We start from the raw sequence: 15,277 nt of genomic DNA, 5'->3' as shown, positions 1-15,277 counted from the left end.
GAAATGTACATGAATACTAAAGCAACCTACATAGGTATACCTCATATTGTAAACCAGAAGTCACTGTGTTCTGTAATCTGATTGGTTGAAAAACATGATCAAATGGTATTAGATTCCCTGAAACTGCAAGACTATTCACTGCGTATTGACATGTAAAAAATTGTTTTGTTGTGTCATCAACAGTGGTGACATCATTCAAATCATATTGTGACGTAAAGTTAGAATGACGTCACAAATGAGCAACTCCGGATGCTACCATGGGAACCAGCTGAAATCCCCAGCTGATGACACTTCACTGCTGTGCTCATACTCCACGTAAACGAGTGCAGACAGTAAAACCCCTTTGGTTTACTTTTGTGTTTACAATGTTGATAAACATCATGTGTTGGCCAATTTCCGAGTGTTATTGAGTATTTAAAGCACGGGAATATTTCATTTGAAACCTCCGACGTCTGGTTTCAAATGAAATATTCCCGTGCTTTAAATACTCAATAACACCCGGAAATTGGCCAACACATGATGTTTATCTCCTAATAATATCATAAAGGCAGCCAGTAGCAAACTCAGTGCTAACTTGTTACTTGATAGAAAAAATCCCCCCTACCCAAAATCAAATTTCTAAGCAATGTTTCTGGTTTTTTATCATATTATTTAAATATCATACTGAAGATGCACCCTGTGGCGCATCTGGTTTTGCTACGTCTGCTTTCAGTTGTCTGATCAGACGGCAATTAGGGCAGGCACACAGGTTTACCCTGGATAAGATTAACTATTTACCAGGCCCTTGGAAGTTAACAAGGATAAAGATCTATAATGCAGCTAATGCAATGACTGATGAGCAATTTTAAAGTACAGAAATGTGTAATAATACTAATATCCTCATTCACATACTTAGGCCATGCTGTTGCAAATATAACTACTTGACTATCTCCCTGAACAATATCAATCAATAACCATACATTTCAGCCTTTCTCTTCTTAAGGATATACATCATAATTGTTACTTCAAGTCTGGACAGGCTTTAAAATCTCCCTACTCCCACAAGCCCATTTCCTGATGTTTCTCATGATAAACATAATCCATGCTTTCACTTATTTTATTCACATCCTAGGTCAAAAACGGTCTCACAATTGAACAAAAGGTTTGTGATATATTTTTTATCAACTCTTGCAAGATAATTATCATATTTAATGCTCTGTCATAAACCCATGGAAACTAATTACATTTTATGCTTTTGCACTGACCCTTGAAGCGAGTGAGTTTAGTTTTACACTGCTTTTAGCAATATTCAAATAATATCATATGTGTAGGACTCAAAAACTGTTCCTTGCATTTTTCCATGAACACTCACCTGCACAGCTTGCAGTTGTAGATATCTGTGTCGTTTCAATGTCTACCCTAAATCTGCCACCCACCATTAAATCTGTCAGGCACACCACACCTGTGGTTGCCAGGAAACAGCCTGTGACCAAGTGTAGTTATGAAGCAATACTGCACTATTGGTATATCCTGTTCATATAAATAATAATGCTTGTCTAATTCAAGCAAGGCAAGCCTAGGGGAATAGTCATTTTATCCTGGTAGGCTAAGGCTAAAGATTTGTCATCACTAACTTACTACAGAAGCTTAAATGTAGAATCGAAAATCCTCCGTGACCCAGTAAAGGCCATGGCACTAGACAGACAGACAGACAGACAGACAGAGAGAGACAGAGACAGACTTAATGCCTCTTATGGCAATATACAAGCAATATCATGACCGTGACACCAGAAGACAACTTCAATGTGGTGCAAACAGACGAGAAATTTACAGACATATGTTGGTGGTCAGTAGTTCATGACTAATGGCTGAGACAGACAGATAATGTGTGCATGTGTGCATCTCTGTGTGCATGTGTGCATGCCTGTACAGGATTTCATAGTCACTTGAATGATGCCAGAAATCTTTAAGTAACCTAGGTCTTCCCTGATATTTATCACTTCAGAGTAACCCTTAATATTTCAATGGTTGTAATACATAGCCAATAATAAACAACAAACTATGAGTTTTCATCACATGAATTAAGTAAGGTCAGCATGAATGTCAAATCAATATATACTTTTTGAAAACAGTAAAAGAACACATTCAAGATCAAACTTCTAATGCTACAAGACAGATGATAGAAAGCAGATTGAAAGAAACTGACTTTGTTTAACTTCTTTTTCACCTACAAATGTCGGTCTCTCTGTAATCATTTAACTGATCTGAGCAAAACCTACCCATCATGCCTGATCCAACATCTGGTCATGTGGACTAAATCAAGAATATAAATAGTCAAACACCTACCACACATTATTCCTTTCTGTCAGAATCTAGCCAGGGAATGTCTAACTACCAAGGAAGTCTGTGAGTGTGAAGTATTCAAGGTTTGAATAATATACCACTCAAAATAAATTAACGATCACTTGATTTACTTGTATTACTACAGTGTCTGATTAAGTTAATAATATAAGAGAATCCTTACTTCTTTTGAGTAGTATACATCATATTTTCTTTAGTGTAAGTTCAGAATTACATTGCTTTTAGCAATATTCCAGCAATATCATGGCAGGGGACACCAGAAATGGACTTCACACATTTTACCAATGTAGGGAATCAAACCTGGGTCATCTGCATGACAAGCGGATCATTTAACCACTCGACTACCCCACTGTCCCTTACATTAACAGTGCCGTAACTGTCCGTTTTTATCACAATACTGAAACACTGTAAACTGTGCAAGAGAACCTGGGTCTGTGACATAAGGAGCCAGCGCTATAGCCACTAAGCTGACCCATGACCCCAGATTAAGCGAGACATTCCAGAACCATCCACTTCTTTGAATTATGCCACTCCCAGCCTGTGATAACTAACCTCAGCCACATCGACTGTATCTCCACCAGCTACTGTCATCAGTACCCATGTCATATTATTTAGCTTGCCTAGCTTGCTTGTCAGTGTCAAATTAAAGTACATCAGGCCAGACCAATTTTATTTCCTGCTTTACAGATTTGCCTGTCATATTTTATCACTATTAAGATAAACAATAAAAATTCATTCTCCACACTCAAATGGCATAATAATGTGAATGTGATGTAACTGAAATATTCCTGAAAAATAAACTCACTCAAATTATTTTTAGTTGCTATTAACAAATCAAAAGTGTTAACATGGGTTTTTATTTTGACTGGTGATTTTTTTCACTGATGTTTTTCCCTCCTGCCTTCATGTTTACAAAGGATAAAAATCTGTAAAGCAAGAAATTGGTTGGTCTGGCCTTAGCATCTTGCTGAAGCTATGGCAACTAGCTGTTTGCTTTTCAAAATATTCACTACCATGTTTGAGCTAACATAAACGTACAACATTTGAAACGATCGCAATTTGTATGTATCTTCATAACCATACACGCAACTCTAATTTTTACAATAATGTCAATTTAGTTTTGAACAATTTTAAACTGAACCAGTTAGTTTTATTGTTTCGGGAGAACACGGATGCAAGTTAGATTTTAAGAAGTGATATTTCCAAGAAAAACTTTCGCATTTACTTTAATTCTACATTTTACTTTCAACTTAATTGGTTCAGAGATAACGTCATTTACATTGCCATACTAGAATATGGCTAAAATTTAACTTGTTATATTTGCGAGTACATGTTCTTAGTGAAGCACAAATTCTACAGTAGTACATATTTCAGTTCCAGGAGTCGAAACAGCACCTCCATCTTCATCAGCACACCATATCCTGGAAGTAGCGGCGGCTGAGTGGGTTAGGCAGCTAACTTCAACTCAAAAAGGTACCAGAATCTGTACTTTACTATGAAAGTGTAATCCCAAATACAACATGTTACATATGACCACTTTCTAAATGGCGTTGTGTAATCCCGGCTTGGGTTGTAGGGCTGTTTCACTGAAGGGGTACATGTGTACTCGTCACATCTGTTAAGTCAGTGTATGTAGATGCATGATCATAGTGACTCATCAAACATTGCTGCTGTTTCTGAGAGTACAAATTGTTCCACTCTGATGATAATGAAAAGAGAATAATGATTATGCTTTGTAAAGTGAGATAGGAGGATGGGCACTTAGGCACCTGTTAGTATTAGTGTTATGGTGAGCTTACTTTTACACTACTTTTCACAATAATCTAACAATGTCATGACAAGGGACTTCACTTCACACACTGTAGCCATGGGCAACTGAACCGGACTCATTTGTCACGCGGATTCTCCACATGTACAATGTCTGAAGCCCATATCTGGTGTGCCTTGCTGTGATATTTGGTGTAATGTTGATATAAGCAGCGTAAAATGATACTCACTCTCTTTTACGCAATTTTTCAGTTTCAGTATTGTGATGAAAACAGACATTTATGTTAGTTGTTACTGTTGATGTAAGGGGCAGAGGTGTAGCCCAGTGGTTAAAGCACTTGCTCATCATGCTGAAGACCCAGTTTTGATTCCCCACATGGGTACACTATGTGAAACCCTTTTCTGATGACCCCTACTTTGATATTGCTTCAAGCAACATAAAACCTTAGGCTAACAAGTAGTCTCTAAAATGAACATATTTTATTGAAAAAAAGTTCACAGTAAAGAAAAATAATATAATGAAATGGAGCACTGAGATTCTTCATTTTCAGAAACCAAGGAAACCTAGACTTGCCACAATTTCTAGACTTGCATGGGCTTACATTTGCTTCAGGGTCTGTATAATAGACTACACAAAAACAGACTCGCTCATTTACTGGTAACCATAACGTATTACACAAAACAAATCTTGACTAAACAAAAACATTCCCCCTTACACACACATCGATTCCATGATTAAGTACAAAAATAATTCCTTTGTTTCACTTATACTAATGAAAACACAATTGTTGCATTGTTTATTTATTCTTTTCTTTAATGCTGCATATAAATTACCAGCGATAAAGCATCTAAGATTGATAAGACCTGTGTAGATTACAGTATTTATGAAAGTTTTATCTTCATCATTTCGTATCAGGGGCCCGTTTCACGAAACTCTCGTAAGCCTAAGATAGATCTCGCAACTTTTCTCGTAGCATCCATAGCTCCTGTGTTACAGTATAGGAGGTACAACGGCTACGAGAAAACTTACGAGATCTTAGGCTACGAGAATTTTGTGAAACAGGGCCCAGGTAGACACTATATATGCCTCTAGCAAGAATCTGTAAAATATGCATATTGTTTTGGAAAATGGATTTATAAATAAAATATTTCACAGTATGACTTATTTTTAAATGCTAATGACCGAGAGGCCAGATTTAAGAGATGTTTTTTCAAGGTATACTGAAATAACGTTCACAATATTGAGTTTTTTCCCTTTCATGTTGGCAAATTGAAAAAGAAAAGCCCACTGAATGAGGAAACATGGCAACAAAATGAAAGATTGTCAGTAACTGACAGTGATCGTTGTTCACCGACTTCCTTCAATATGACACATTAATGTGCATGAAGTATGTGTTGTTTCTAGAAATTCTACCAAACTCACCAGTATTACAGCTAAAAGACTTGAAAACAGAAGACATTGGCCTCTGCAAATCAGTGAGGGACATCACCAACTATTGGTGCAAATTAAGTTGTGCAACAGTGAGAAAAATGACCAGTCTTCCAATGAGCGGGCGAAGCGAGCAAAGATTGGCAACATACTTTGGTTCGAAAAATATTTTTAATGTCAAAATAAAACATCGCCACCATCAAAGGTAGCAAGTCTGAACACCCAATCCCCTTAGTCACCACTTCAGACAACCATGGGATACAGAAGATAAATTCTAACGCGGATTTTCTTGGGTCAAACAAGTTGTGGACCAGTAAGTAACAAAATGGACTTAAATGAGCCCTGTAACCTCCAGCATAAACCTCTTAAGTTTGAAGTACAAACTACTTTCAAAAGCAGACACCAGTGCATGTCAAATCAATAACAGAAACAGCAAGTTGAATAAACAATTACAAGATATACCACCTCTATCATTAAAAAATAACCAGCTACTATGGCAATTTGTGTCTACAGTACTAATTTCCTTTAACCGATTAAAAGCCTCAACATTAGTCTTATTCCATATCACCTCTCAATTACCATTTTCAAACGTGACGATCAGGTCTGCAAGTCGTGTACCATATGATCCTTCCTGCATTATTCAATCAGCAAGAAGCTTGTTAATTAAAGCCAGTTGCACCTAGACACATAAATGGTAACATATATAAGGAACTGGAGTGTGCTTCTAAACTGATGTGACAGTAAATTTTGCAAATTCAAAGGTTTTCGAGTTCCTCCAATACTTGAAGCATACTGTCCTTATAAAATGCCATAACTTTCATACTGAAGGGCTGAGACCAGAGCTCCAGATAATTTTTCAAGGAATTTATCCAGTCATTGTCTTCAAGTTGACTTTTGTGGAACTTTTTCGTGGGGTAAAAAAAAAAGGGGCATAACATATCGCCTTGAGTGAGTGAGTGAGTGAGTGAGTTTAGCAATATTCCACCTATATGGCGGCGGTCTGTAAATAATCGAGTCTGGACCAGACAATCCAGTGATCAACAACATGAGCATTGATCTGTGCAATTGGGAACCGATGACGTTTCAACCAAGTCAGCGAGCCAGACCACCCGATCCCGTTAGTCGCCTCTTACGACAAGCTGAGTCACCGTTCATGGCAAGCATGAGTTGCTGAAGGCCTATTCTACCCCGGACCTTTACAGATCCGCCTTGAGTGAATGAATAAGAGAAGACGACTTTGTCAGCAAAGACAGTCATCAAACACCACTAAACAAGACTACCATTTCAGTTGTTTTTGCTTTACATTGTATTTTACGTGTATTCGGACCCAGGGATAGCTATCAGCTGTGCGCACGCCCCCATGATTTGCTGGTGATTTTCAAGATGATTTCTGATGCAGTGGCAATAAAAATATAGCATCTGAAACTCTTATCTTATCAAGAGAAATATATTCTAACATTGTGTAATTCTAATTGCAGGTTTTGCTCTATCAATGTAAAAGATTTATAATCATAACTAAGGTTATGTGACAGCAATTCGGTGTAAATTGTTTGGTGACGAGTTTGAAATCTGAAATCAATTTAGTTACATTTATTACCTACTACAGCACTGAATCCTGTGGTTTTGATTTGTGATTTTATTGTGTCAGAAGTGACACAGCATCTGTATTTTATGCCTAATGTCACAGCATCATACAAGGGTTTTCTGTGTCAAGGGGAACCCTAATTCCGCTCTGAATAATATTCTATTCATATCACAGCAGATCAATCAAATATTTGAATAAAGCCTTCAGGGATACAGGTGTCTGACATGTACCACTTCAGTGACACCCATGAAGAAGGGTTTGGTGCTTGCAAAGATGACTTGCACTTTACTGATAAAAAGCACAACAAAGGAAAATGGCTGCAATGTTCACTTCTACACCTTGACTTTCGAGTGCCAATTTTACCATGGTAAGATAAGACGGTAGTCATGGTTATAAGATCAATTGGAATCAAAATGTATACAAGCACAATCATGTTAACATTTATCATATCATCAAAATGTATTCAGAGATCACCATTTCCAGCCTTCTTATCAGTGAGAAAGTATGGTGTTACACTGCTTTTAGCAACATTCCAGCAATATCACAGCTGGGGTGGTGGTGGTGGGTAACACTAGAAATGGGCTTCGCACATTGTATCCATGTGAGGAATCAAACGTAGGCCTTCGGAAAGACGAGTGAACGCTTCAACCACTAGGCTATCCCACCGCCCAAGTCATATGACAATAGTTGAAACTTTTTTGTCATTGTCTATACTTTGCTCGAGATTCATGTTAACATACATCCTTATCCATATACTTTCAGAAAAATTACTACAATCACATACTAGATTTTCAAAGATCTCTTAGCACAAAGACAGTTGTAGATGCCATTCATTAACATTAACTTATGACAAGCTTAGCACCAAAGCTTCCAAAATCCAGGCCCAGGGCTCAATTACTTGCACCAAGAGAAACCTAAGATAAAAACTCAGTTGCACCTGCCCAATTCCTGCTCTGTGTAATGAAACAAGTATGCTATTGAATTATTCAAAGTTTTGAAGAAAAATGACCTAACAAAATCATGGTTATAATGCTATGTTCATTGTTGGGTTTTTTTTTAAAAAAAAATGATTTACGCCTGGTGCAAGTTTGACAAAAAAGTAGGTTGCACTTTGTAATATTGGGTTGTACCAACAAAGTGCTAAATCGGGCCCTGATATTCAATGTCAAAGTAAGGAATTCCCATTTTACTGTTCTAGCACCATGATCCAATAATTAAGGTAAATATGTTAATCACCCTCAGAACTCTTGTAGTCTGACACTGTAGATCCTTAGGTGATCTGGGTTAGAACTCGTCCTCGTTAACCTTTGTTGTTGATATATATGACTAACAGGATTGGGTGGTCAAGGTTAGTTGATGGATGTCACTGTATCTCAGCTACGCAGATCAAAGCTCATGAAGTCAACAACTGGATTGTCTGGTCCAGACTTGATTACTTAATGACTGACGAATACATAATTATGCATAACAGTGTGATGAGAAGCATTCAAAATACTAAACAACCTTAAATTGAAATATACTGAACAGCAAAAGAAATGCAAGTCAAAAACAAAAAAAAAAAAAAAAGAAAAGAAAAAAGAAACCTCATAAACGTAAGTGGTCATGTTAATGTCTTCTATTTAACAGCAATGACCAGCCCCTACCCCCCAACTGATACGAGCTGCAAAATTAAACACTGATTATTCAGAATATTGAATTGTAATAAGCATAAGACTTAGAACTAAAAAAATCTTAACTGTAATGACCTTGAGTCCCACATATGAGGGTCCCTGGAACTCTTTATGTTCAGGGGTCCTGGACTATAAAATGGGGGTCCTAGACACCTAAACATTATTAGTAATACTATGTTATAATATTGTTGCAATTCATTTACTGCTACTGTATTGTGTATCATGATCATTACATTAATTCAACTGCAAACTGCATAACCCTGCTAGTAGCAGACTCAACAATAACCTTTTGTTACTTGATCAATATTTTGAAAACAAGTCATCAGAAGATCCTTGATTTTTTTTAAAGACTAAGTTCGAATCTTTTCCATAGAAATAATAAAAAATATAAATGCCAAATATCTGTAAACAGCAAAAGGCACCATTCATGATCTGCCTCATATATCTGCCAAGTTCTGTTGAAAGATATCAAATGGTTTTTGAGTTGTGCTCCGGAAACAAAGCCTACCCTTCCCATTTGAGATCAAGTCTGAATCGATTACATAGAAACCAAGAAAAGTAAAAAGACTGGTTAGAAATAAAATATACGGTGGGAATGGCCAATCGGATGGCCCGAGTCTGTGCGGATCTGCTCAGGTCACTTGAATGTCAAGGTCACTTATGGCCGACAAGTGAGTAGGATTGCTGCCGATTTTGGTGAAAATGCTTGCTTACTGTCAAGAAAATGACATGTAGATGTTGCAATAAGTTTTCCGACCTGCAGAATACTGCAGCTGATCGAATCCAGCCCAGCGCTGTTCAACGTGGCTGTTGGAATTAACAAACAAATGTAAAACTTGAGTTTTCATCGTATTGGGTGATCCATGATTTTGGCGTGAAATTGCAGAGGTAGCTGTTTTCCATGATTCGTGGCGTAGAACTTTTGAAATAATGATCCAATTGTGACCATTTCTGGCTCATTTTGTAGGGAAATCATCTGGCTTTCGATTCGTTGGCCTCGACAGGGCCTTAAAAATATTTTACGCGGTGACATGCAACTTTGATCGAGGAGGGTGTGGTTTCTTCGTTACATCCTTTCCTTTTATATAGTACTAGGGTAGGGTCTACACACCTATATGTCTTTCGAACGCCATTTCTAAGCAATACAAGCCCCTGTGAATCCCTGAAGGCTATTTTAATTAAAGTCATCAGGGGATGACATATCCCCCCATCCCCCACGTTTAAATTAAAAGGACAAATCATCTGACAGTTACTGATTGTGTTTATAGACCAAGTCTCAATTGTTTCCATGGAATTCATGAAAAATATAAATGCCATATATCTGTAATCAGAAAAAGTCACCATTTCAAGATCTGTCTCGTGTATCTGCCATGATCTTTTGAAAGATATGAAATGGTTTTCAAGTTGTGCTCTGGAAATGAAGTCAGCAACGTGTTCATGGAACCGAGAAAATAATACATCATAAAAACCTGTAAATAGCAAAAGGCACCACTTTGGGGTCTGCAACACACATCTACCAAGTTACACTGACAGATATTAAGAAGTTTTTCAGTTCTGCTCTGGAAACAAAACACACCTCTCACTTTTGAGACAGTCTGAATCGTTTCCAAGGAAACCGAGAACTAAGAAATCACAAAAATCTGTAACTAGCAAAAGGCACCATTGCAGCTTCTGATTGGTATATCTATCAAGTTTTGCAGAATAATATTGAACGGTTTTGGAGTTCTATTCCAGAAACGAAGCACATCCCTTCATTTTGAGACTAAGTCCTAAACGTTTCCATGGAAAGCCAGAAAACAGTAAATCACAAAAACCTTTAAATACCAAAACGCACCACTCTGGGGCCTGCCACACATATCTACCAAGTTTTGCAGAAAAATATTGAACGGTTTTTGAGTTCTGCCCTGGAAACGAAGCCCATTCCTCCATTTTGAGACTAAGTCCGAAACATTTCCATGGAAACTGAGAAAATAATACATCAGAAAAACCTGTAAATAGCAAAAGGCACCACTTTGGGGTCTGTCACATATATCTAGCAAGTTTTGCAGCAAAATATTGAATGGTTTTTGAGTTCTTCTCCGGAAATGAAGCCTGCTCCACCATTAGACTAACAGCAAAATGTTCCATGGAAAAACAAAAAAAATAAAAATGCCAAAACTCTGTAAAGAGCAAAAGGCACAACTATAGGTTGATATCATCATAACTATCAAGTTTGGTCTGACAATATTGAACAGTTTCTGAGTTATACTCTGAAAACAAAATGATTACTGACAGTCGGACGAATGGAAAGACATGGCATCGACTATATCCCCCCGCATTACATGCCAGAGGGATAATATAAATGCCCAAAATCTCTAAATAGCAAAAGGCACAACCATAGGCTGAGATTACTATATCTATCAAGTTTGGTCTAAAAATATTGAACGGTTTCTGAGTCGTGCTCCGGAAACAAAATAATTACGGACGGACAGACAGACAAGGCATCGACTATATCCCCCACCCTTACATGCGGGATATTCTAGCCATCAGTGAACATGTAATGACATGTTAGAGCAAATCCCTAAATGATGCTGGGATCAAAGTCTATGAACAGCATTTACAATTCTAGAAGATATATGGATGTTGACTTCTATATTTGAAGGAACACAAATTAAGTAAAATTTTGAAAAAACAGACAAGGAGTCTGTAGAAGGTCGGTTTATCTAAGGGGGACACTGTGAACCTTTTTTCAGCTTACCAGGAAGAAAACGATGTATCGTTTCGCAAGAGAAAAAATGATGGTAACATAGGATATATTCATATTCTTTCAGGAGGGGAAAAAAACAAAAAAGAAAAGGTCTAAGGTATTTATCAAGGTGAGATGTGAAAGGTTTTGGAGAGGGGACCTGTCTCCCCTATCCCCCAACTAAAAGTCCTTAAATTCCATTGAGTAAAACCCACAACGAAGGAAGTTTCTCAACACAGATGCTCATAAAGCAAGAGCCGAAGTGGGTGAATATGAGCTGCTTGAGCCAATGAGGGCATGATGATGGGAGAGAATGTTTCTCATTACATGCAAGCTCTGGGGAGATTTGGCTGGAGACTGCCGACAGGTTGTTAACATGGCACAATTATCCACCCTAGAACTAGGTCCTCAGTACAGCCTTGTGGGACTTGAGGTTAGGTCAGCTTCCCAGGAATCAGACCCCTGTTACAAACAGGACAAGAGGTGATTAAAACTGATAACACATCGGACTTCAAGACCTTGTAATTTTAACCCTGACATAATGATGTGGTGTTCATAATATTAATCACCAGTTTGTGTGGGGGAGGTCTCATTACTTAGAGACTGCTTGAAGACGTCAATGCTATACTACAGCAAGCAAACAAGACATTTATTTACAACCATAAATTGGTGGTCAGTAGCTCAGGACTCATGGCTGAGCCCAAATGGGCTAAGCTGAGTGAGAGACAGAAAGAGAAAGAGAGAGGGAGAGAGATATTCTTAATGCCGCTTTTAGCAATATATTAGCAATATCATGGCGATGACACCAGAAACGGACTTGAGACACTGTACTCATGTGGCAAATTGATCCCAGTTCTTTGGTTGTGACCAGTGAATGGCTAGAGAACCCAGGTTGTGATCACGGTGAATCCCCATATGGGTACAACGTGTGAAGCCCTCGATTTTTTTTATTGCAATCAATGCCTTTATTGTGTCAGCTTAGCCACCTGATTACTGTGTCCACAGCTAAGGTCATTTTGTGTATTTTAGGACCATGGACAGCAGTGTGTTGTACCCAAACAGGAAGTTAGTCATAAAAAATACTTATTACAGATTGTGAGCATGTAACGTGACCAGCTGATATCAATGAGCAATGTTGTGGTCAAAGGTTGTTTTGCACATTCAATGTGATGTACATAGGGTTGTTTTATCAGATTACCAGAAACAGAGGAAAAAACATGTAGAACAAGATACGATAAATGCTGCAAACAGACAGTGAAGACGGTTGTCACTACTGGACTGTAGATTCAGGCCACACTCGCACTACCTTTTTCTAAAAGATCTGATTATGGATAATGTAATGTCTGCACTTTTAACCCCTATGACACATCAAGATCCAGGGTAGAACTGACCTTCAGTAGCCCATGAAAAGAGGTCATTATCAGTATTGGATGGTCAAACTTGTTGACCTGGTTGACATGTGTCATCATATCCCAGTTGTATAGATTGATGCTCGTGCTGTTGATCACTGGTTGACACTTGATTGTTTACAGATTGCTGCCATAACAGTGCAGCATGATACTAAGGTAACTAGTCTAACCCATATCTTTACTTGTTAGTAGAAGTTCATGAATATAGTTTTACATCATTCTTAGCAATATTTCCGCAAATTATGGCATTAATGTTGGGAATCAAACCCTGGTCCGCAGTGTGGAGAGAGAACGCTTTAACAACTAGCCTACTTCATTGGCCTGTTTTAGTTGGAAACACCACTAGGGGACTCCCACGTGAACAGCTATCTGCTTGTCTAAGCCAACCATCTGATCCCTGTTTTTGGAGAGGCAAGTAATGGGATTGGGTGGTCAGGCAGGCTGACTTGGTTGACACATGTCATCTGTTCCCAAATGCACAGATTCAATGCTCATGTTGTTGATCACTCGATTATTTACAGACCGCTGCCATATAGCTGGAATATTGCTGGGTCTGCATAAGTAAGTTTATTTATACGTCGCTCTCAGCAATATTCCAGCCTCATGGTTGCAATCTGGACCAGGCATTCCAGTGATGAACAGCATGAGCATTGATCTGCGCAATTTGGAACCGACCATGTGTCAAACACGTGTCATTGAGCTTGACCACCTAATCCTGGTAGCCGCCTCTTACGACAAGCATGGTTTACTGAAGGCCAATATTGTAACTCGGACCATCATGGCTGTCATGTTGAGTACAAACAGACAAAGAGTAAAGACAAGCATGACATGGCATGCACATAACTGACTATGTGCTCTACACAGCATACAGTGAGAGAGCACATAGTGAGTTTTACGCTGCTTTTATATATCCCAACAATACCATGGCAGCGGACACCAGATATGGGCTTTACACATTGTAACCATGTGTGGAATCAAACCTGTGTCTTCAGCGTGACAAGCGAATACCTTATCCACTAACCTACCGCAATGTCTGCCATGGCATATACGTATAACTAAGTATGCTTGTACATGACATGGTGTACAGATAATTGAATATGTATGTGAATGACATGGCAAAAACATAACTGAGTATGTGCATGGCAAATCAATATATCACTGATGTCATCGCATATCTATCTGGAGCATGACAATGTGTAAGACAGTCAAATGCAACTAGTAATACTTTTATTCTGGTTTAAACTGTTCATATAGTTGCGGACAAGATAGTTCACATATTTCTGAAATGGGTCCACTATATCCATACAAGCATTCAGTCCCACACATTCCATAACAATATAATATACAAGGCTTTTGACTGTTTATCAAAACCATATCGGATTTTTCAACTGATACAGTAATCCAAGCTAGATTACATCGTCATACTGAAGAGAACACGATAAAGGTGGACCGTTCACGAGTTTGACAGCGCCTCTTCTTATCAGCATACCATAGGATCACTTCCTTAATTTGTCAACAATGTCAACACTAAGGAACTTGAGAAGTAACACACTCCTTCATCGTATGTGGTTTCAATTGAAAAATCAAGAATCCGGTTCCAGAAATCTTAACTATAAAACACAAACTCCTATTAGTGTGAGATTTTCTTTGAGCGAGTGCGTAGTCATTCATTCCCGAGAAGTCGTGACGCGGGGAATAGCCAGCGATAATGAAAACACATTCACAACACCCAATATAGTCGGCCATTTTCCAGCGTCTTATACGTGGCTGGTGAAAAATATACGTACCTTCAGAATTAATAACAATCGGGGTACTTTCTGCTTCTGTCATACTTCCAGGCGAGGTTTATTAAGGGACCTATTCCGACTCTACGTCGGAATATTGGCCTGGTTCTCTCGACATGGCTGCCTTCTTACAGGAAGTTGGGCGGTCACATGACCATCTTCGTCAGCCACCGACAAACTTCGCGCATTTCCCTATCCATTCAAAAACATGATCGTTAAGATAACTGTTTTAATTGATGTCATGTCGAATATATTTGAGATGGAACACCTGTTTTGATCCATAAAATAAATGATGCTATAGTTACAAACACTTTCAACAAATGTCATATGAGCATGACCATTTCACACATTCTCATATACGCAATTTCTCATTGTTCATTGCAAACTTCCTGACCAATTACAAGAATGTTAAATGTTCCAGAAACTTCAGAAGGTGTGGCCACAAAATGAAGTTGTAAATCTATAAATACAACTGTAGACCAGGGTGGGAAATTGTGAAAGAGACGCAACAGGTCACTCTTCCTGATATTACACAACTGCGGATATCTTTGAGTCATAAAAATAACTT

At 38.3% G+C, this 15,277-nt stretch overlaps 1 protein-coding gene across 1 annotated transcript in view; it reads right to left on the bottom strand.

The window, feature by feature from the left end:
- LOC137261494 (serine-rich adhesin for platelets-like) overlaps positions 1-14,849 on the bottom strand; it is a 32,796-nt gene extending 17,947 nt beyond the window's left edge. The window contains exon 1 of the mRNA XM_067799249.1: positions 14,713-14,849. Coding sequence (XP_067655350.1) covers positions 14,713-14,755 — 43 coding nt within the window. The 5' untranslated portion in view covers positions 14,756-14,849. The remainder of the gene's footprint in view (positions 1-14,712) is intronic.
- Between the last annotated feature and the right edge of the window lie 428 nt (positions 14,850-15,277).

The sequence above is a fragment of the Haliotis asinina genome, chromosome 14, assembly GCF_037392515.1.
Source record: "Haliotis asinina isolate JCU_RB_2024 chromosome 14, JCU_Hal_asi_v2, whole genome shotgun sequence".
NCBI classification, from domain to species: Eukaryota; Metazoa; Mollusca; class Gastropoda; order Lepetellida; family Haliotidae; genus Haliotis; species Haliotis asinina.
Note: the sequence above shows the minus strand (reverse complement) of the source record. Positions and strands in the feature narration are given on the sequence as shown.